This window comes from Camelus ferus, chromosome 10, assembly GCF_009834535.1.
Source record: "Camelus ferus isolate YT-003-E chromosome 10, BCGSAC_Cfer_1.0, whole genome shotgun sequence".
Lineage (NCBI taxonomy): Eukaryota > Metazoa > Chordata > Mammalia > Artiodactyla > Camelidae > Camelus > Camelus ferus.
In genome coordinates this window covers 67,444,496-67,467,043 of record NC_045705.1, presented here as the reverse complement: position 1 = coordinate 67,467,043, position 22,548 = coordinate 67,444,496, and the positions used below count along the sequence as shown (strand labels likewise).

The window sequence follows — 22,548 nt, the reverse complement described above, 5'->3', positions numbered from 1 at the left end:
CGAGGATAGGCTGAGTGCGGGGAAGCGGGCAGGACTGTGGCAGAGCCTCCCAAGGACTGTTACCAATCCAGACTTGTGGGCCAGACGGAGCCAACTGAGGGCTGGCATGGTCCAATGAGCTTTGGGAAAATCAGCGGGTACGCTGAGGAGAAGGGCTGGGCCTGGGGGAAGAGGGTAGTGATGGATGGCCTTGGGCAGAGCTAGTGTGTGGATCGGGGAAGGTCTGTGGCCTTATAGAATTATCAGGAATTGCTCACAATGGGATTTGGAAGGTGAGAAGGGAGTGTCCCCAGGAGGTCTGGGAGTTTGGTTTTGGCGGCTGAATGGATGGGGGACCACTCCATGGCATCAGGGCCCAGGAGAATGAGCAGGAGGACAGGGAAGAGGATGGGTCCAGCATGGGACATGGTCAGGGGAAGGGGCCCAGGGTCGGCCACTTGGGGGACAGGAGCATGTCCAGAGTTCCTAAGAGGACTGAGCTGAAGGGAAGGGAGATCCTACTGCAGGCATCTCATCACCTGACCTGGAGGGAGAGGAGGGAAGAAAGAAGGAGGCAGCCCCTCCCCACCCAAATGAGGAGACAGGACGCCTGGAGCTTGCAGTCAGCAATTAAGCTCTGAAATTTAATCCTGACAGTGATCCCAGAAGGTATTGTCAGTCACCTACTTCGGACAACCGCCAGAGAAACAGGGTTAGAGAGGGCAGGGACGACCCAGGTCACAGAGGTCCACAATGTGGCATGGACCAGATGCCAGGGCCCCTTCTGCACCCTCCACAGAAAGAGGGGTAGCTCAGAGGTGCTCACGTCTGCCCTCCTCTCCCAGGACACGGTGGCCAGTGGGGGAGCGGGGTGGGGGGGGCAGGTTATTGCTCTGTTTCCCACACTTCCGCAACTCGGCCCATCCTAGCTGATGGGCAGCTGAGGGCCTGACAAGAGAAACCCCAGGAGGGAGGAGGGCAGGCACTGATCTGGGCTACAGCCCTGGCTGGTCTTTTCCTTCTGTGTCGTGGACCCCGGGCCAGGTCTTCACCAGGTGGCTGCGGCAGCGGAGAACGCATAGACGTGAGCTGGGAAGGACACTCGGTGCCCCAGCGCCTGAGGTGGGCTCAGAGCAGCGTGCAGCTGCACCCGCGGGCCTCCATGGCCAGGAGCAGCAGCCTCAGGTTGCGTGGAGAGTGGGGTGGGTAGCGGATGGCGTAGATCTTCTCCAGCCCAGGGCGGCGCAGCAAGCAGGCACGGTGGTGGGAGAAGGTGTCGAAAGAGAACTTGCCATGGTAGCTACCCATCCCACTGGCACCTGTACAGTGGCAGGGAACATGGCAGTCAGGTTCCCGGTGGCCAGCTGAGGGGCTGTCAGACAGACCTGAGCTCTGCCAGTCACACAGGATGGCCTGAGTGGGCTACTTTACCCACCAAACCTTGGTCTCCCCATCTGTCAAGTGGCCTAACCACGAGGTGCTGTGGGTAAAGGGCTTAGCCCCGAGTCTGGCACCGGCACCCACTCAAATAAATTTTGGGGATGCCAGGTGGTGGGCAAGATGGGTAGGCAGTGGTCAAGGGTGGATTCGGGGGTCGGGGAGGTTAGAGCTCAGTGGTGGAGTGTATGCTTAGCATGCACGAGGTCCTGGGTTCAATACCCAGTACCTCCGTTTGAAAACAAAAAAAGTGGATTCCGGGGCCACTGCTCAGGGTTGAATCCTAGCTCTGAAGTAGCTGTGTCACCTTAGGCAAGTGACTTCATCTTGGTCTCCTCTACGACATGGGGTGACAGTGGCACCCACCTCCTAGAGTTGTGGGGATTGGGCGAGTGTTCTGAGCCATGGATACAGTAAGTGCTGTGTTGTTAGGAGTATATAATGTCTCGGTGGGGAGGCCGTCAAGGACCAGGCAGCTTCTGCACTGGGAATTCCAGGGGACCCAGCCTGGTGGAAGCAGGGGTAATCAGGGAGGGCTTCCTGGAGTGAGTGAGGCCTGAGGGATGTAGAGCTGACCAGATAAAGTGGATGTATGGGGAAAACTCAGAGAGCCTTGGAGGGGGTGATCTGTGTGTCAGGACCACGGAAGGCAGGGCTCAGTGTGGCAGGGGCAGCAGACAGGAAAGTGGGAAAGGAGGCTGGGGCAGGACTCCCAGCAGGAAGGGCTGACCTCAGGAGACTGAGTCAGGGGCCTGGCAGCTATGGGAGGTTTCTGTCAGGAGAGTAGCAGGATCAGATCTAGCCCCAGATAGACCCCCACACTACCCTGAGGAGGAGGGGCTGGGACTGGAGATGAGGCAACCAGATGGGCGGAGGAAGGGGGTTCCAGAACCGGGAACAGCAGCGATGCCCAGCCCTTGGGGCCTGCACTGCCCCGGCATTGATGTCAGCCTGCCGTGCGCTCCTGTGGCCCTGGCTGCTTCCCAGGGGGCATCCAGGCCCAACGGAAGCTTGCTGGGACCTGCTAGTCACTTACTTTGGTGCCAAGTTTGGCAGGTGGTGGGACATCCAGTCTCAGGCCCTCTCATCCCCTGAGGAGGAGGAGCTGGGCTCAGAGAGGGGAGGTGGCTGCCCACATCACACAGCCATCGGGCTTGCTGGGACCAGCCTCAGAGGCCAGGACTTCGCAGCAGTAACGGGGCTGCTGGGGCCTAGGGGAGGGGGCATCTCTTCTGCCCAGGCCTCCGTCAGCATCAGGGGAGCTGGCAGCAGCCCCCATCCCCATGGGGTGTGACATGCCAAGCATGGGACGGAGGGGACACAGGAGGGGTTAGAGGAGCAGCGTGTGGCTTCCTTGTGGAGGAAAGGGGACACGCAAGGCTGACAGGCCTGCTGTCGAGGAGAAAAGCCGTAGTGGCACAGTGGACAGTGATCACTTCACAGTGATGTTTTTAAAAACCTAAATTATGTATTGGTAGGTCCACCTACGTATGTAAACACAGAGACAGGTACGGAAGGTCCACTTCAGACCTGCAGAGAGGAGCAGGGTAGAGGAGCTGGGGTGCTATTCAGTCAGGTCACAGTGAGAGGCGGCACCTACCTACTCCTCCGAAAGGCAGGCTGCTGAGGGTCATGTGCATGAAGCCATCGTTTCCACAGAAGCCCCCGCTGCTGGTCTGTGCCAGGACCCGCTTGACCACCTGGGGGAGAAGCAGCAATGAAGCTTGTGGTAGAGCAGCACGAAGCCCACCAGCTGCCGGGTCCCCAGGGCTCTGCCTGGTGTCCCTCGGGACCCACTGCAGGGTCTGAGGCCACCCCACTGTGTGAGCTGAAGGGGGTGATGGGACAGGTTGGGCATGGTTTTGTCGCAGCCAGCCACGCTCTCCCCACCCAAACATGTTTCTTGAGCATCTTGGGTGTGGCCCCGCACAGGGCTTCTGCGGACACAGACTCAGGCCTGAGGGAGAGGCGGGAAACCCAGCATCCTCCTGGGGACATGGAGAGTGCTGGGTGAGGTGTGTGTAGTCAGGGAGGTGTCCCAGGGGAGGGAGGTGATGTGTCTGCTGAGTCTCAGGTGGGAGGGCAGGAGGTGTTCAGGCAGAGTGATGGGCAGGTGGGGAGGCCGAGGGACAGGGAGACAGCCGGGGGCCCATGTGGTGTGCAGCACAGGAGGATGTTAAGATTTGTATTTTAGAAACATGAACTTGGCCCTTGCTTGACTTAATGAAGGCTCTTCCTCTTCAGTCTATAGGTGTATTTGAAGAATGAGAGGGAAAAAAAATTAGTAGACACTAAAGAGTCGTCTCCAAAACAAGGAGCACAAAACTTTGGCTGTAGTTAGTTACAAAGTGTGACCCTCAGGTTACAGCTCGGTCAGGGTTTGTCCACTAGTAGGTGGAGTGGACCCGCCACCAGCAGACTCAGAAATTCCTTTGAGACCAGCGGTAACGACAACAGAAGATGGAGTAGGAGGCATCAGTGCTTCGTGAGGAGTCAGGGCAGGTCATGTGAGATGAGGACGTGTGTCTCAAGTGTCACTCTGTGTCCTGGGAACAGTGCTGGGCAGTCAAAAAGCTTGAAAGCCACTCTGCTGATGACCCCCTCCCCTTCCAAAACACCTGTGTAGCATTTTCTAAAGTTAACGTTATCCGGATAAACCAGGGCTCCTTGGAGGAATGGCTGATTCTAGGGTGAGGTAGGGAAAATCCCACATGAGCCCCAAGTAGCTTCCAGAAAGGAAGGCAGTGGTCAGAAGACAAAAGGTAGGAGGGTGTAACTCAGTGGTAGAGGGTGTGATTAGCAAGCACGAGGTCCTGGGTTCAATCCCCAGTACCTCCATTAAATAAATAAACCTAATTACCCTCCTTCAAATAGAATAATAATAATAAAAAATAAGACAAAAGGATGGGCAGGTATTGGGGACATAGCAGCTCCCATGCCCGAAGCTGGGACAACTTGACAAGGAAACAAATAAGGTGGTACCGGCTTGTAACCTGGAGGATATAGCAGATAGAGTCCATGCTGATATAAAGTAAATCAAGAGCCCTCCAGATTCCAGGTGATACATGTACATAGTCCCCCTTCAGCAGGAAGAGCTTAAGTACACCCCCTCCCATGAAAGTGGGCTGGACTTAGTGACTTCTTCCCAAGGAACAGAATAAGGAAAGGGGGAAATCGTCACTCCTTGATGGAGATGCATGCGAGACATCACCTTGGCTAGTGACGAAGGTCAACTTCATCAGTGATCTTGGGATCTCATGGACCCCTGATGTGTGGGCATAGACGGGCCCTCGGCCCTGTGCTGTGAGAGGAACAGCAGACCACTGAGCCCGGGGACATTCTGCAGCAGAGCTGGCCAGCACTCCTCAAACTGAGAGATCACCAGAAGACCAGAGAAACCATGACAACTAACTGCTTCGTGGGACTCTGGCTTGGATCCAGTGGCGGAAAGAAAAGCTGGCGAAATCCAGATCAAGTCTGGAGTGTGGTTAACAGTAATGTACCAATGTCAGTTTCCTAGTTTTGACCAACATAAAGGCCCCTAAGTGGGGGAAACGGGTATATGGGAACTCCCTGGACTATCTTTGCAACCTTTCTATAAATCTAAAATTATTCAGAAATAAAACATTTATTTAAAAACAGCATTGTCCAGGCTCTGAGGGATCTCGAGTGTGGGTGAGGGGGAGGGTGTCCTGAGCTGGGGACGCCTGCCAGTGCGCCTGCCTGTGAGTCTCCCAGGCTGCCCCCAAGGGGCTTGAGTAGGGCAGGGGCCCCCAGGGAGGGGTTGGGGACCAGGGCTCATTCTTGTGCCTGCATGTTCCAGTCATTCATTCTCCCCTAGTCATTGCGTCCCACCTGTGTGTGCCTTCCATGAGCCAGACACTGAAAGGGGACATTGCAGCACTAGGCCGAGACGATGAGGAAGAATGGAGACAGGGGCTGACATATGGGGGACGCTGGACCCCAGAGAAGACCTGGGGAGCTGCCCACTAAAGGCCCAGGAGAATGTGGCCTCAATTGGAGGGGAGGCCCTGCTGTTCCTAGGAGAAAGAAGAGGGACAGAGCCAGGAGTGCCACCTAGAACTCTGTGACTGCCCCCAAAGGACATGGACCCCCTATCCTCCTGCCAGGCCCTTTGGTCCACTCTGGCCCTGGAGGTCTTGAAGCCACCTTCCCCTCTGCTGACCTGACTCCACCATCCACTGCTGGCACCTGCCACCACCTCTGTCCAGCCCACCTGGTTGCTGTTGGAGAAGGCGTACAGGGCCAGGGGCTTCTCCCGACGGTTGATGAAGTCGATGGCCTCGTCCAGGCCCCTCACGTTCATGATGGGCAGGATGGGCCCGAAGATCTCCTCCTGCATCACTGGCTCTGTCTCCTGCACGTCTACCAGCACTGTGGGGGCTGCCCGGGCACAGGGGATGGCTCAGCCCCAGGGGTGGGGCTTCAGACAGGGCCCAGGGACCCAGGGCTCCAGGCTCGGGGATGTTCTAGGGAGGAGAGCCTCCCCACAGCCCTGAGAAGTGACCGTGAAGAGTTCCCCAGCCTGACCAGGGTCTGTGGGGCCCCAAGAACCACTCAGCCTCGGTCTTACAGTCAGAGGGTGACCAGATCTTGGACCCCTGGGGTCTGAGGTCCCAGGTCCCAGCCCGTCAGGCAGCAGCATCATCCTCTGAGCCGTTCAGCCCGGGAGGCTGGGGCTGCTTTGCTCACAGTGTAGAGGATGCTCAGCACAGGCTGTTGGAGTTCAGAACCGGGAATTGTGGGCTCACAGGACCGGGGTCATGGCCCCGTGGAGCAGCAGATCATGGGTGGAAGATTGGAATGTGAGCTCTCGGGAACTGGGAACCCTGGGGTCTGAGCTTGGAGAATCCAGAGCCTGGGCCAGAGTGTGGAGTCGGGTCACAGGCTCAGACCACAGCAACACGGAACACGAGTGTCATGGAATTGTGGCACCGGAGCCGTGGATCAGGCTGGGCTCCAGCAGTGGGGTCGAGGGAGCCTCAGGGCCCAAGGCTTCAGGTGGGGCCCAGACTCAAAGCCCGGCTGTGGCCTCCAGCGTGGAGGGGCCTGAGCTGGGGTGGGGGACACAGTGGCAGGGAGGGCGGGACTCACCGATGTAGCGCTCGCTCTCATCACTCTGGCCACCGATGGCCACGCGGCCACAGCTCAGCAGGCCCCGGAGCCGCTGGAAATGTTTGTGGTTGATGATGCGGCCCAGATCAGGGGAGTTCTGGGGGTCTTCGCCATAGAAACGGGTGATGGAGCTCTGCAGGGCGGGCAGCAGCCTCGCCTGCATTTCAGGGCTGCACAGGACGTAGTCGGGGGCTACGCAGGTCTGGCCAGTGTTGAAATAGCGGAACCAGGCCACGCGGTTGGCTACGGTCTGGGGGTCGCAGTTGTCATCCACATAGCAGGGGTTCTTGCCCCCCAGCTCCAGCGTGATGGGCGTCAGGTGCTTGGCGGCAGCAGCCATGACGGTCTTGCCGACTTGAGGGCTCCCTGGGTGTGGAAGGAAACCAGAGTGGGCCTAGGTCACTTGAATCAGGGGGGATGGCCTCAGGGTTGGGGCTGGGGCCTCTCCAGGGGGGTTCACTCCCTGCCCACCAGGTGGGCGTCACCCTCACCTGGCCTCTCCTGGCTAATTGCTGCTGCACCAGGACCTTCCACGTGTCATCCCCCAAGACCAGCCCCACACAGAGAGGATCCCGCGGAGCCCTGCACACAGCTGCAGGCCAGGCCCCGGCTCCCTCTCCTGACCGCCTGGCTGGAGACCCAGGAGCCCCAGCCTCCTACCCTGTCTTCCGGCTTCTAATCAGGGCTCAGGCCTGCAGGCGACTCTTTCTAACATGCCCCTCAGTACTCCTCCCCTCCACTCGCCTCTGATGGCGACTCCTATCGCCCAAGGCCAGAGTCCCTCTCTGGCTGGGTGACATTTGGATCTCTCTTGCTGACATAATCTTGCAGCCCTGCCACCTGCTGAGGACCCTGCCCCTCTGATCCTACAGTCGCCTTCCCTGCTGGCCAAGGTGGCGGCCAGCAGGCCTTGTGCTGGGTTCACGGCAGGGTCTGGGGAGGAGAAAGGCAGAGATGGCATGTCCCCTGCTCTGACGTGGACGAGGTGTGCCACGCAGGAGACAGGTCAACAGAAGGGCTTAGCGCTGCTGTCTGCCGTCTCTGCTCCTCTCCCCTCGAGGGCCTGGCCAGGTAGAGTGGCCGTCTGCCTCCTCCACCCTTTCATCTCCTCTGGAAACTCCATCCTGGTCACTTAAAGCTAGGTGGTGTCTGGGCCACATGGGCACATGCCAGGGTGATGGCAGGTGACCTCTGAGACCCCTTCTGACCAAGGGCCTGGGAGCGAAATCCAGCCTGCCCCAATCCTGGCTAAAGGGGTGGGCACTACGTCTCTGTCACTTGAGCTTCCGAACTCCCATCTGTGCAGCCTTCCGGAAGGGCTGTGGGATTGTGTATAGGGTTGTGGGGCAGTGGGGTGGCGAATGAGGTCCTGGCACAGTGTGGACTCAGCAAGGGCAGATGCTATGACATGTGAGATTGTGATTGGTGGGATGGAACCTAGCCTTCCCGAGGGTCCCCAGGGAACCGGGGCTGCTACCCAGGCTGCTTGAGAAGAGTGGAGGGTGCTGGCCCTGGGTCCTGAGAGCACTGCCTGGTGTCCCCCTTGGCTGGCTGGCTGGCTGGTGGCCTTTCTCAGAGTTGGGGACAAGACCCCTGAAGGCGGGGCTTGGCTCAGGCCTCTCACCCCTCGCATCCCACATGCCCCCCAAAACCAGTCACCCGCAGCCGGCTCCTCACCTGTGAAGAAGATGTAGTCGAACTTGTGCTCCAGCAGCTGCCCCATCTCCTGGGGCCCGCCCAGCACCACGGCAAAGCAGCTCTGCAAGGTAGATGGCAGGGGAGGGCTCCCTCTGGACCCCAGCCTGAGAACCCAGCGTGCGGCCTGCCTGCCTGTCTGCCTGCCAGGCCTCCAGGTTGTATGGGCAGAGGTGGGGAATGGGGTTGGGTTTGGGGCTGAGTTCAGGGCTGGGCCTGGAGGGCTGGCCAGAGACAGACAGGGGCCCCCTGGGAACAGGCTCCACTCCTCTGTTTTACTCAGAGGGAAACAGGCTGAGAGGGGCGGTGACCTGGCCAAGGCCACACAACCCAGAGGAGGCAGGACTGAGGTTGGAACTCAGGTCCTGCTCGAAGGACCATGCGAAGGGCTGCCTGGCCCAGGGGGCCTGCCTGGCCCTGCCTGGCCCTGCTCACCTGGTCCAGGTATCGGGGCAGCACCTCGGCCAGGACCTTCTCTGTGCTCTTGCTGACTTCCGAGGGCTTCAGCACCACGCAGTTCCCTGCAGGACCAGGTGGGGCGAGAGCTGGGACAGGTGTAGCTAGTACCATCTCCACCCAGTCCTCACACCTGCAGAGCAGGTGCTAGCCTCACTCCACCTTCAGGCCCCAAGGCCACACAGCCCAGGGGCAGTGGGCCAGATGGGAGCCAGGCCTTCTCACCCGTGCTCCCCGGCTCTGGGCGGCTGTGAGCCCTCGAGGCTAGGGGGACAGGCAGGGGTGGAAAGGTGGAGGCTCCCTCTCACCTGCGGCGAGGGCGCCCACCAGCGGCACCAGGATCAGGTTCACGGGGTAGTTCCAGGGGGCGACAATAAGCACCAGGCCAAAGGGCTCCTTTCGGATGAAGGCCGAGTCCAGCTGCGTGGCCTGGGCCGGGGCCAGTGCGGTGGTGAACGGTGAGGTGACAAGACCCCCAGCCACTCAGCGCCACCCGCCACCCAGAGAGGCTGCCTGCTGCCCTGAGCCCCAGGCCTGCTTACCAGGTTCTTGGACACTTTCTCATCCTTCATCCAGGCCCGCAGGTTCCTAAGGGCCGAGTCAATCTCGCTCTGGCTGATGCTGATCTCAGATACCTCAGACTCGAAGACTGACTGCAGGGGAGGCGGACGGGCAGGGCAGGGCTCAGAGACCCAGGCTCAGCACATGGCACAGCCCTGGGGAAAGCATAGCCTCCTCCAGGCAAGGCCTGTCTTATTCACTCATTCATTCACTCCACGTTTACTGAGTGCTTCCAGTGCGCAGGTGCCATTCTTGGGCTGGGACAGAAAACCTGCCCCGTGGAGCTGATGTAGAGGGGACAGTTAACATGATAGTGAGAACACTGACTACTGGATTGGGACGTGACGAGTGCAGTGGGAAGATGAAACAGACTAAGGGGAATAGAGACTGCTGGAGTGTGTGTGTGCATGTGTGTGAGCACACGTGTTTATGCATGTGTGCACATATGTGTGTCTTTGCTCCATTTTATACAAGATGGTCAGTGCCAGCATCTGGGATGGGGTGACATTTGAGCAGTGAAGAAACAGAGGGAGAGAGCCCGTGGATACTTGGAGGCAGAATATTCAGGGCAGATGGAATGGCATGTGCAAAGGCCCTGAGGTGGATGCAGTCTTGCTATGTTCCTGATTAACACAGAGAAGAGTGGGTGAAGTGATGAGGCCCAGCAGCCAGGGTGAGGACTGTTGAGCAGAGCAGGGACAGGATCTAACTTAAGTTTTAACAGGACTGTCTGTGTGGCCTTCTGTGGCCTGCTGTGTGGCTATCAGTCTGTTGGGGACACTGAGGACAGGTGTCACTGGGTAAATGCCATCAATTCCCATAGCCTTGGGAACCAGGGCAGATTTCAAGGGCAGGAATGAGAAAGAGGCAAAAATCAATAGGGACACTGTCCTGATCTCTGACGGCCTGACCAGCATGCTGGCCCCGCCCCCACGCCCCCACGAGGGAGGAGAGACCCAGCCTGTGAACTGCAGGCAGCTGGAGGCCCATGGCCTGAGACACCAGGGCCAGGCTGTCCTGATGCCTGAGACCCAGTCATTATAGTGCAAGCTCTTCCTGCTAGAGGAGAGGACGATGGGCCCAGGTTGCCCAAGCTGAGCCCTGGCTGGGGAGGGCCTGGGGACCTTGGGGGAAGAAGCCACAGCCACTAGCGCCTCTAGGAGCTGAGCCTGCTCCGGGCTTGCCTTCTACTGTGCCTGTGTCCACAGCCTACACTCCTGCCCAGCCAGGTCTCCTGTGACCTGAGTGAGGTTTAGGCCTGGTTAAGGGACGATCTGGACCCCACTGAATGCCATGAGTTTAGAAGAGTAGGCTGTTTTGAGCCAGGGCTGTGTACCCAGAGACAAGAATGTGCCCTCTCTGAGACTCCTCTGGGGGTGACTGGGTGTGACCACTGCCACCTGGAAGGGCTGGTGGGGGTTAAGTGACAGGGCTCTTGCCTGTCAGGCAGGGCAGTTGCTGAGACCAGAGGGAGGGACCAGAGCAGAGAGAGGGACTGGATTGGATTTTCTGGGCTGCTGCTCCCTTTGTGGGGCCCAGCCTCCTGGCTCTTTGAGGGTTGGGAGGCAGGAGGTGGAACCTGAGCCGGAGGGAGAAAATGGACCAGATAAACAGTGGGGTCAGATGTCATAGAGGCCAGCAAACCAGGCCAGCTGCTGGGTGGGACAGAGGCTCACTGGGGGTGCCAGTCCCCAGGGAGCCCAACGAGAGCAGGGGTAGGGGGTGTGAGCCTCCTTTGTCCTGGACCAAGCCCAGTGAATGGGCACTCCCCACAGGGAGGCAAATCCAGGCCCCTTAGGTGCGGGAGAGCCAGGGAGAGTATGGTCTGGCATCCTGGTTTCATAAAGGGACAACAGATGATTCCAGAAACGGCTGATGAGGGAGGCTGGTCTCCCCTGGAGCTACAGTCCTGGAGTGTGGTGGTAAATTGAAGGTTTGAGGATGCTGAGAAAGGGAGTAGGTGTCAGTAGGAGACCATGTCCTCAGGACAAGTCCTTGTAGGCAGCTTTTGCTGTCCCCATAGAATGGGGTTCCCTGATCCGTGACCCCAGAGGCCATGAGACACTAATCTCAAAGTCCATGACTGCTCTCGGGACAGGTGGACACTTGTAGGGGACCTGCAAATCAGATGGATCCCAAATTGGTTGCAGAGGGACTCCCGGGCCTGCCAGTGCCAGCAGCTCTGTCAGGACCTGGGTGGAGCAAGCAGGCCCACTGGAAGGGCAGGGGAAAGAAGTGTATTTCTTGGGGTCCTGCCATAGCTGCTGCTGGAAATGGGAGGGGCTGAGCCCCCAGGCCTCCAGGGTTTGGACAGAGGCCATGATGCCCACAGTACCTAGTAAAGCGGAAGTCCTCCACACACATGAAACCCTAGTGGTGTGCTTCACCTCCCTGGACCACAACTTTTGTTTATCTCTGCCTCCTCAACTCCCCTCCAGCCACACTGGCCTCCTTGCTGCTCCTCAAGCACAAACATGCCAAGCACCTCCTGCCTCTGGGCCTTTGCACATTCTGTGCCTGCTGCCATTTTCCCCATTGTCTCCTTTGCCCTCCTTCTTCATGTCTCTGCTCAAATGCCAGCATCTCAAAGAAACTTTTCCTGATCCCCACACATAAAGCACCCTGATCCTGGCCCTCTCTCACCACCTTCACACCAGGAGTGTCTCTCCACAGCATTTATTACCACCCAACATGCTCTGTAATTATATATTTACCGTCGAATTGTGCCTCTCCCCAGAAGGCTAGCTCCCTGGGCACAGAGACTTTGATTTGTTGTATCCCAGAACCTAGAATAGTACTTAGCCCATAGTAGGTGCTCAAAAAATAGTTGTGGAATGAATGAGGAAATGCGTGAATGGGTGAAAGCAGAAGAGTGGGTTATGGCGCAGGAAAGGACGTGGGTTTGATGGACTTCAGTTCCCCTCCATGGAGGATGTAGCTGACCCCATCTCCCCTGTCCCAGCCTCCCCACCTCTGCCCTCCTCCTCCCACCCTGCCTGCCTCCCCACCCACCTTGTGCAGGTCCTGCGCCAGCGCCTCCTGCAGAAGCTGCTTGTTCTCTCGCAGGAAGCGGCCCAGGCCCTTCAGCTGGGCAGCCCGGAACTCGGCCGGCCGCGTCCGCCCCGAGCCAAAGGCTTCCCGCAGCCGCTGCAGTGTGTCCGTGAAGGGGTCCATCCTGCAGGGCGGGAGAAGGGTGGGCTGGGATGCCCCCAGCTCCATGGCCCCACCCCCACCCCTGCCTGCACCCGTGTGGGCCCACAGACACCCCCACAGGGACTCACATGTAACCTCAGGGACCAGGGCTGCCCCACCCAGACACACACACACATGGGACACACTTAGATGCCCACTGACAGACCTACAGAACACTCTTCTTAGCCAGTGGGCAGGAGGGCCCTGGACCCCAAGGCAGCCACGGGACTGGGTATGGGCTTAGGGACAGCTACTCCATGGCCCCTGAGAGTGGGTAGGCAGCCAGGCGGTCACACTTTTACCGGCCACACAGAAATTAGCCCTAAGCCATGGCCCCCACCCTACTCCAATGCCCCTCCTGGAGACAGACAGCCCTTCCCTGGGCAGGCCTGAGCGGAGTGACCAGGGGGAGTTCGACAAGTGGAGGGACAGTCCCCCAGCCACCACGGCAGCCACCGCTTTGGGGCATTCCAGACACAGAATGCTCTGTCTCCCAGGGCCCTGAGCCTGGGGCCCTGCACAGGAAGGCCAGGCTGGTGGTGGTGGCTCAGAGGGCTCTCCCTGTGCCCCAGCTCCCCAGAAAGACAGGGAAAGAAGAACGCCAGCCTCCCAGAGGCCCTGCTGCCCGCCCCAGCCCCACCGGCCACAGCGTTGGAGAAGCAGGGAACGGTTGTGGGTGAGGGGTGGAGGGGGCAGTCAGACCTCCACGCTGTCAGAATCCAGGGCTGGCAGGCAGGATAGAGGCCCTGATGTTCCCCCGGACCCCTGCCTGTTTACTTGAAGCTCATCAGAGGCTGCACTCTGACAAACTCACTCCTTGGCCTGGTGCCAAGGACCCATGGAGACCCTTCCCTCCTCCTCTGACTCCTTCCCTTCAGGTCTCTCCTTGGCTGATGCCTCCTTCAGGCAGCCCACCCTGATTACTCCCTCACACATTCTCACAGGGGCCCCTTGGCTCTGCTCCCCATCGTACTGTGTCATATCTTGTGATAAATACTGGGTTTCACTTTGTCCACCTCCCTGGCCTTGTCCTTCTCTTTCCTCTCCCACTAGACTGGGGAGTAGGGTCCCTCTTTGCCTACTTAACTCATAATTTGGGTCTTAGTGCACTGATCTTCTCATCCGTTAGGGTCGCTCTTCCACCTACCAGCTGATAGAATGTTTATCGAGAATGAGACCATGGTGGGAGTTGGGGCTTGGGTATAGCTCAGTGGTAGAGTGTGTGCTTAGCATGCACGATGGTCCTAGGTTCAATCCTCAGTACTTCCATTAAAAAATCTTTTTTTTCAAGAAAAACATATAAATAAAAAATTTTTTAAAAAGCATGAGACCATGCCACCCAGTTCTGAGCCCAGGGCTGGGCATCAGTGCACCTAAGACAGCCAGCTACTGTTAAATGGCTACTGCCACCATGGCCCTGAGATCTCTGGAGGGCTCCACGGCACTGAGGACCAAGCTGCTCCAGCCAACAGGATGTCCCAGGCCGATGGGCTCTCTGTGCCGAGAGCCTGGCTGGAGCCCTGCACCGTCCCCATAAGCATGATGGGGGCCAAGCTGATCCCACAGACCTCCTGCTCTGATCAGGAGAAACTGGGCAGTTGTCTTGGGCACAGGGCGGACATCATGTCCCCCAGACAGGGTGACAGTGTAGCCAAAGGAGGACATTGTCAAAGCCCCTTGCAGCCCCAGGCTCGACCCCCGCTCTGGGGAGGAAGGATACTGGCCAGTGTTGAGACGCAGGAGCCAAGAGCCCTGCCTGCTTCTAGAGCCACCATCTGAGCTTGACCCTCTTCTCTGCCTCTTCTGACTGTGTGGCCTTGGGCAGGTTATTCACCTTCTCTCTGCTCAGCTTCCTTGCCTGGAAAGTGGCGATGCTAGTAGCACTTGGTGTCGTTCCAAGGATTAAATGACATGGTACTGCGTGACGCATTAGCCATTGTACACACAATAAGAGCTCAGTAACGGTCAGCTGTGGTTATTTTTACCAAGTACTCAACAAATATTTATCCCTCTTCCCTCCCTCAGTCCCCTCTCCCCTCCAGACCTCTGCTGTTGGGTGCTGAGGGCAAACAACACCGCCCCCTCCCGCCTCCCCAAGGTTCTTTGCACTTTCTGAACAGTCTCTGCGGAACCCACAAAAATGTAAGGCATGTAACTTGAATGGTGCACTTCTGGGCACAGTGAGGGGTGAGGAGCTCTGCGGGGGTGGAGTTCTGGTTGGAATATTCCAGCAGCCTCTCCTGGCAACACTGAGGCCAAATCACACAATATCGCCCCCTGCAGTGTGGTCACTCTAGACCAAGGCCCCAAGGGATACCCGCTGGGGGTCAGGGAGCTGGACTCTACCCAAGTAAGCAGAGGAGCCAAGGTGGCCTTCCGCTGGGGGGTCCGGAGGGGCCCTGGGCCTGTGAACTCAAGGGAGCTGGGCAGCCACTGTGGACACACAGATGAGGGGGTTCCTGTGTCAGGGTTGGTCTGGGGGTCCTGCGTCCACCTCCCCAGGAGCCGCTAAGTCACTTGACGTGACAAGGGAGGGGCCTGTTTCCCCTGGCCCCTAGGACCGGCCACCTTCCCTCAAGGCCATGAGCCTGGGGATTCTCTAATACGAATAATGAAGATGATGATGGCCAGTGTGCTGTGCCGGGCACCGTGCCAGCCGGGACTGATGCGGATGCATGGAAGGCAGCCAGGCCCGGGTCGTGTGGAACAGAGGAGAGTGACACACGGGATGGGCACTTGGGTCCGCTGGCTCCAAAGCATCATCAGGAATCAGCTGCTGTCTGAGCCCCCGCCCTCTGCACCCCGGCCGGTCCTGCTGACGAGCTACCTGATGATACAGGCCCCAGCTCTTCTCCCACCCCCAACCTCTGCTCACTCTCTCATTCTTTCTGCCTCGGTTTCCCCACCTGTACCACCCACCTTCTAAGAGCACGCAACCAGTATGATGTGTGGGGGGCCCAAAGACCTAGGTCTGAATCCCAACAGCTCTGCTTATTAGCTGGGAGACCGTGGGCAGGTTGCTTGGCCTCTCTGTGGCTCACTTTTCCCATCTGTGAAATGGGGGTGGTATCTGGAGCTACCCTGTCGTGCTGTGGGGAGAACTCAGGTGTCCAATGCTTGGCGCAAGGCCGAGACCTATGAGGGCTCAGTGACGCGGGCTCCGAACCAGTTATTCAGACAAGACTGTGAAGGACGGCTGTGCCAGGGGGGTCTCAGGGGAGGAGACGCTGGGGTGGGAGCCCCGGGAGACCTTTGCCCAATGTGGACACCAGGGAGGCGGAGACATCACCTTGCGACCCAGGTAGGGGCAGGGATGCAGAGCTGGCAAAAGTAACAGAGGTGAACATGGTGGTCTGAGGGCCCAGGGGCCCTGCATCAGGTCGTCAGGAGATGGAGGTCATAGGGCCACATCGAAGGCCCCACAGGTCCCAATATCTTAGGGTCTCTAATCTGACCTCCCCACTCTGCCCTCCCCACCACCGTGTAGCCTTGCTCTGGACTTCCACAAGGTCTCCCCAACTCCCAGCAGCAGCTCCCTCTCTTCCATGGGGGTTGTGGGGAGCTGGGGACCAACCCTTGGCCTGTGAACTGAGCCAACCACATGGAAAGTCTGTGTCACTGGCTCCCTGATGCCAGCAAAGTACCTCTGATATCAGTTCCTCCATGAGGCAGGGCGGGTCTGGCTAGTCCCTCCTTCCTGGACCCTGGCAGAGTCCACGACCAAGAACACAGTCGCTTGGAATCACCTGCTGTGTACTCGCGCACCAGCAGTGGGCATGTGTGGCGGGTCCCCAGGAAATAAGTGGTCCTACTAGGGGATTCTTGACAGCCCCCACCGCCAGGGATGAGGGTGCCTTCCCTCCTGGGCCGGCTGGGCCCTCAGCTGGAGCCCGTGGCTCCCGTAAAGGATGTACAGTAACCTCAGGGAGAGGAGGGACGACAACCCAGCTCAGATGAAATAAGGGTGCTGGCTGGCCACAGGGACCCCCCAGGCCTCTCCTTGGCCCATCCCTCTTCTGCTTTCTTAGCTTGGGGCAAAGAAAAGTCCCTTCTTCCTTCCCCTTTCTCCCCAGGCGGGCAGAGAAGCTCCTTGAAGACAAAGCTACTCTCTGCGCGTGGCCACGAGTGGCCAGGCCTGCCTGGACTGACGACAGCATGGAGTCCCCGAGCCAACCCCTGGCCCTGACTGCTCCCTGCTCCATCCCCAGCTTCTGCAGAGCACCGTACCTGAGACCCTGCCAAGATGCCCTTCCTCCTGGTCGTCCCTGCTCTGCCCGGCCTCGCTGCCGCCCTTCTTAATGAAACGTCCAAGACCGGGCCGGCCCCTGGGTGGGGCTTCCTTGGCCTGGTGCCAGACTTTGACTCTGGGCTGGCGGGAGGCTGGGATCTCACTGCCACTTCCCTCAGGGGCCTCTAGAGCCTTTCCTGGACCACAGAGAGAGAGCCAGCACCAGGCCAGGGCCACACAGTGCGTCTCCAGGGAGCTCTGAGCTGAGAGGGGTCCATCCTGAGGCCTGATGGGAAGGGGCCCAGGCCCAGCTGGAGGAGCTGGAGAGCCCAGGGCAGTGGCCTGGGGAGATGGGGTGGGGTGTGGGGAGTGGCCTGGAGTAGCATGAAAAGCCTGACCCCCTCCCTCCCTCAGCCCCTCTGAGCCTCAGTTTCCCATCTGCAAGATGAAAAAGTCATATCTAAAGACCGCTGGAGTCCAGAAGTACAATCTCAGGGCCCAGGCCCACTGCAGGCTTCATTTCCCTGCCCCCTGCATGTCCGTGTCCATCAACCCCGCCCCATCCAGCACCCCACTCACAGTGCCTGTCATCCCTGCAACCTGGCATTTTACAATGAGGAAACAGAAGTCCAGAGAGGGGACAGGACCTGACCACACATGGCATGAGTGGCAAGCTGGGACCCACCCCAGAAGGTTGTCACTCCAGAACAGGGGCTGTGTCCATCCCCAGATGTCACCTCTCACCTCCTGGGGAAGGATGCCACCCTCTGCCTTCTAGGACAGCCAACGTGATAAGTGTCCTGTGTTCCTGCTCCTCTACCTCACCCCAGCCCCCATCCTGGGCACACCTGTCAGAGCAGCACAAAGGGGGATGATCCCAGAGCAATGTCTGGTGTCACACAAGCAGACGATTAGGTTACAGGTGTGGGGACAGGAATATCCTTTGTGCCATTGCTCCACGCCTGTTGCCCTGGGCCTGCTGCTGTTCCCCCCATCTTGGTGCCCTGTCTGCCCGGGATCCCGGCCTAGGGCCTCTGAGCCGACTGGGCACCTGGGAGATGCTGCTCACCGCCCTCGCCCTCCCCGCTGCCCCTGCCTACCTGGGAGGGCAGGGGAGGTCTCCTGGCCCACACCCGCTCTGGTAGCCCCTGGAGGCTTCAGCCAGTTGGGGCAGGGGTAAGAGGCTGCAGAGGCCCCCGTCCTCTCTGTGGGATGGAGCCCCCAGCCGCTGCCTGTCACGTGGCTCAGCATGTGACAGCCCTGCCCTGCTGTCTGGAGCTGAGCCAGGCAGAGGCAGAGCCAGCTTCAGGCGGGGCCGGGCTGGAGCTGAGCCTGGCAGCCGTCAACCAGGCACCAGGCCCAGAGAGGGGCAGCCACTGATCTAAGGCCACACAGCAAATCAGGGACCCACCTAAGGAGGTACTAGTGGTTGGGAGGGGTACTGCAGGATCCTGAGGGGCCCCTCCCTGGCTGGGAAATCCTCTGAGCTTGTCATGAATTCAGGAATAGCCTGGGAAGTCCCCAAAGAGGACTGTCCTGACCCAGGGGTCCTAACCCTGGGGGGCACTGGCCCTTGGGGAAGAACAGGGGCAGCCTCTCCCCTCTCTGGGTTGGATGCTCCTTGTTGATCTTCCAAGCTACAGGGGCTCAGTGGGGCCTGGGAGGTTACATCCTTGTCCCAGAGAGCTGGGGATGGATGGAGGATGTTGGGAGGGTACCACCAGGAGTCACTCTTAGAGCCAGCTCTGGGGACCCCCCGACAGCTGGTGATGATCATCATCCCCTTTGTATTTAGTTTTGTTACTTAGTGCTGGGGATTGAACCCAGGAACACATGCATGCTAGGCATGCACTCTACCACAGAGCTGTACCCTCCTCTTCCTTGGTTTTTAGCTTTAAAAAGTGTAAATACTGGCCTCAATGCCAGGGAATTGGTGTTCGATGAATGAACAGTGGCCCCTGTGTGCTATTTGGGATATAACGCAGGGGTGACACCTCACGAGACCCCGGAGCTGTTTCAGGGTGTTCAAATCAGAAGCAGTATGTATCTCTCCTGTTTGCTTTTCTGCAAGGAACATCTATTCTTTTCATGGTGAGAACAAAAAATAGAACCTATTATAGAGATCATTTGATAACAGTGGGTGGGGGTGGATGTAACAGTGAGGGCTTGTGGCCTGGATGGCCTGGGCTGTTTATCTGGGTCCCCACTGGGCCAGACTCACAAGCAGTTTCAGGGCTCCCAGAGCGCAGCTTCTGAAGCCACTAAAAAATCCTTTCAGGAAACAAGCAGCTGTATCAGTCAGGGTTTAGCACGAGAACAGAAACTGATCTAGGACTTTTGAGTAGAGGACATTTAGTGTAGGGAACTGACTACCCAGGTAATGAAAGGGAGAGCTAATTGGGAAGGTGAGGGACCCTGGGGAGGGTCAAAGGCAGGAAGTGGTGTCACCAGTCCCCAGAGGGTCAGGGTCATCCAGGGAAAGCTAGACCACAGTAGGCTTGCTCTGTGGGCGCTGGGACCCTGGAGGAGCCAAGCCATTGCCCCCATCCTCACCCCAGATACACCGGGCTTCTCTCCTCCCACCACCCCCACCACCCCTATCACCCCCGCCCCAGCACCTCCCATTGGCCGAATCTAATCAGGGAGTCTGTTGCTTAAGTATTGTGTCTCCGGGAGCACCTTGCCAGTCACATCCAAACCCCACATCTGGACTGATCCAGGGATGTTTTTCTTCCTAATTGACAGAGTTACTGAGCATCAGCAGATTTAAGCACCCTGGGGCTGAAAGCACCTGCTTCAGAAATTCATCCTGTGTCACTGTGTCAGACACTAACAAGATCAAAATTACTCTTTACCCAACTTGGTACATTCCGATTTGCTTTCTTTATGCCAGTGTTTTTTTAAAATTAACTGATTTTTTGGTTATTTACATGAAAATATTTCCTTTTCACTTTTAATAGGATTAGAATAGTGTCATTAACCACTGGGTGTCATGCTGTCAGGTTTTGAAACAAGCTAACAGGACCTCCCCTCCCCAAATGTTCTGAAATGAATCCATTTTAATAAAGCAATTCAAAATGAAAAGTTACCGTCACAAGACTCCATGTGTAACAAGACTACAAGGAATTTAAATAATTCTAAAGCCCTAAACTGTAGAGCAGCCTCTCTTTTAGGCTCAGACTGAGACGACACAGAGAGCAGGCAACGCTGTGGAAAGGCAGCATCTAAGAAGCAGCTGCTATGCTGTGCAGAGGCCGAGGGGACAAGCCTTGCCCCTTCCCCTCCTGAGCACACAGTCCGCCCAGGGGAACATTACCCTTTCTTGGACCACATACACCCACTCTGGGTAAATCCCGGGCCACCCAGAAACCTTGAAATGCTGGATAGTGGGTTCTTGGCCGTGGCTTCAGGAGGCTGCATCTCGGAGCTTCCTGGCCCCTTCAGAGGTCACCCCATCTTCCTTTATTCCTTTTCTAGGACTTTTGTAGACATAACTTCTTTCCAATGTGGTGACAACTAAAAATACCCCCCCGTCCTGTCTCTAAGAGCCACTGGGCCTGGGGCACTGCCCCTCTCTTTCTGTGGGTGATAAAAGAAGTTTTCACATATTGAGGTCTGGGCAAGTTATTCTGGCTTATACACGAGTTAACTTGAATTTGATGCTAAGTAAAAGAGCCTGTTTGTGGCCTATCAAACTTGCCTTGTACATAGGCTTTAATTACTAAAGAATAGGGCACACTGACCAGAAGTAAAGATGTCCCTATTAAAAATAAAGATTAATGCCCCTCTTCCCGAGACGTTAATGCTGGTCCTCCTTTGATGATAAGACTCCCTTCCCAGGTGCCAAGGCCACAGTGACTGGCTGTGTTCATGCTGATCTTTGTGTGTTTTTTTAAACCTGGAAGGAATGTATCCCTGACTTGTTGGATGTTCTTTGTCCTGACAAGACATAAAACTGTGCTGAAGACCATGCTTCTCCGGAGCAGCTCCTCAGAGTTCTCGGAGAGGATATCTTGCAGGCTATAGTTCTCAGTTTGGCTCAAATAAAACTCTTTTCTATTCCTGTTCTAGATTGTTTATTGACTATTTTCATTGACAGGTTTCACACTCCCCTCTCTTGCCCATCAAGGTCTGCTCTGGTCTCCAAGATGCTTCTCTTCCTCCCAGCCACCTGCCAGGTCCCCTTCATCCTGTTTTCAGTCTGCAGAAGACTTTTTCACTTACTCCTATTTTGCAAGTGAGGAAATATTGGGATGAGTGAAGACAAGGTGAGGGTGCTTCCCACACTAATGCCCAGAGAAGCCCCAGCACCCTGGGGACCCCACTTCTTGGCCAGAGAGCCCTTCCCCGACCTGCCCTCCTCGGCTTGTCCTGGGTTCTCTGTCCAAGAAGCAGGAGGAGGCGAGGCTGCCAACCTGGTGCACTTGGTTGAGTTCTTTCCTTACCTGTCTCAAGTGGAGAAGGGGGCAGACGGGGAGGTCATTCACAGACTGGAGATGTGTCGACCAAAATAATCAATAAACAATCAATAATAAAAATAGAAGAGTTTTATTTGAGCCAACCTGAGGATGTGCCCAGAAGCCCACTTCCCAGATAACTCTGAGGATCTGCTCCGGAGAACCAAGGTTTTCAGCACAGTTTAATATCTTGTCCAAACAAAGAACATCCAACAAGTCAGGGATATATTCCTCGAGGGTTCAAAAAAACATAAATCAACCACTATATATAAAAATAGATAAAAAAACAAATTTCTTCTGTGTAGTACTATATTCAATGTCTTGTAACAACCTTTAATGAAAAAGAATATGAAAACGAATACATGTATATATACGCATGACTGGGACATTGTGCTGCACACCAGAAACTGACACATTATAACTGACTATACTTCAATTGAAAAAAAAAAAAAAAAACCAGATCAGCGCACACATGGCCAGTCACTGTGGCCTTGGCACCTTGGAAGGGAGTCTTATCATCAAAGGAGGACCAGCATTAACGTCTCGGGAAGAGGGGCATTAATCTTTATTTTTAATAGGGACATCTTTACTTCTGGCCAGTGTGCCCTTTTCTTGAATAAGTAAAGCAGGTGTACAATGTATGTTGGATAGACCATAAACAGGCTATTTTACTTAGCATAAAATTTCAAGTTAACTCATGTATAAGTCAGAATGACTTCCATATATCTCAATATGTGAAAATTTATTTTATCAAATGTAGTCTCCACCCAGGCCCAAGGGTCCCCTTTCCCACACAGTTTTAGGAGGGTGTCCTCCTGGGGGTCAAGGTCTCTCTCTTGGCGTCCTCCTCACTCTCCTGCAGAGCCTCTGGACCCCTGCCTCCTACCCCCACTCCACTGAGCCACGCCACCCACCTCAGGCAGCTATCTCCCCCCACTCCCCTGCCCCCACCACATCTCCTACCTGCCCGCTGAATTCTACAGGACTACATTTTCTGGGGGCACAAAGTCCACTGCCCCTTCCGAGCCCTATGGACCTCCTCGTCCCTCCCCACCCTGTGCCACGGCCACGCCCTGGACTCTGTCATCTCCCAGGATAACGAGCCCTGAGTCCACTCTCTGACCATGGCCACCCAATGCCCTCTGCGTCTCTGCTCTCCTGCCTCCTCCTCGCCTCTGGACCTTGGGCCCTGTCCTCTTTCCTTCTGCTTCCATCTCTCCCACAGCCAGGCCCTGCCTGCATGACCCAACTTGTCTGCTTTACCCATATCTGCCCCCGGGCATGGTTGGGAGAAAGTTCCACTGCTTCAAAGCCAGAAGCCTTTGTAAATTCCTCTCTGCTTTCCCAGCAACCCTCCTGGGGTGGATGTTCATTCATTCACTCATCCATCCATCTATCTATCCACTC

At 57.0% G+C, this 22,548-nt stretch overlaps 1 protein-coding gene across 2 annotated transcripts; it reads right to left on the bottom strand.

The window, feature by feature from the left end:
• Nucleotides 1-596: 596 nt before the first annotated feature.
• ALDH3B1 (aldehyde dehydrogenase 3 family member B1) lies at nucleotides 597-17,920 on the bottom strand. Of its 2 annotated transcripts, none has more exons than XM_014558906.2 (10): nucleotides 17,785-17,920; nucleotides 12,277-12,439; nucleotides 9,246-9,356; nucleotides 9,012-9,132; nucleotides 8,683-8,768; nucleotides 8,230-8,311; nucleotides 6,532-6,918; nucleotides 5,654-5,820; nucleotides 3,017-3,116; nucleotides 597-1,298 (listed from the first exon to the last, which is right to left on the bottom strand). In XM_014558906.2, exons 2-10 carry the CDS (start codon nucleotides 12,436-12,438, stop codon nucleotides 1,108-1,110), a joined length of 1,407 nt encoding a protein of 468 aa, XP_014414392.1. In that variant the 5' UTR covers nucleotide 12,439; nucleotides 17,785-17,920; the 3' UTR covers nucleotides 597-1,107. The 2 variants fall into 2 exon arrangements, with proteins under 2 accessions (XP_014414392.1, XP_006173633.1); XM_006173571.3 differs by lacking the exon at nucleotides 17,785-17,920 and adding an exon at nucleotides 16,684-16,798.
• Nucleotides 17,921-22,548: the final 4,628 nt, after the last annotated feature.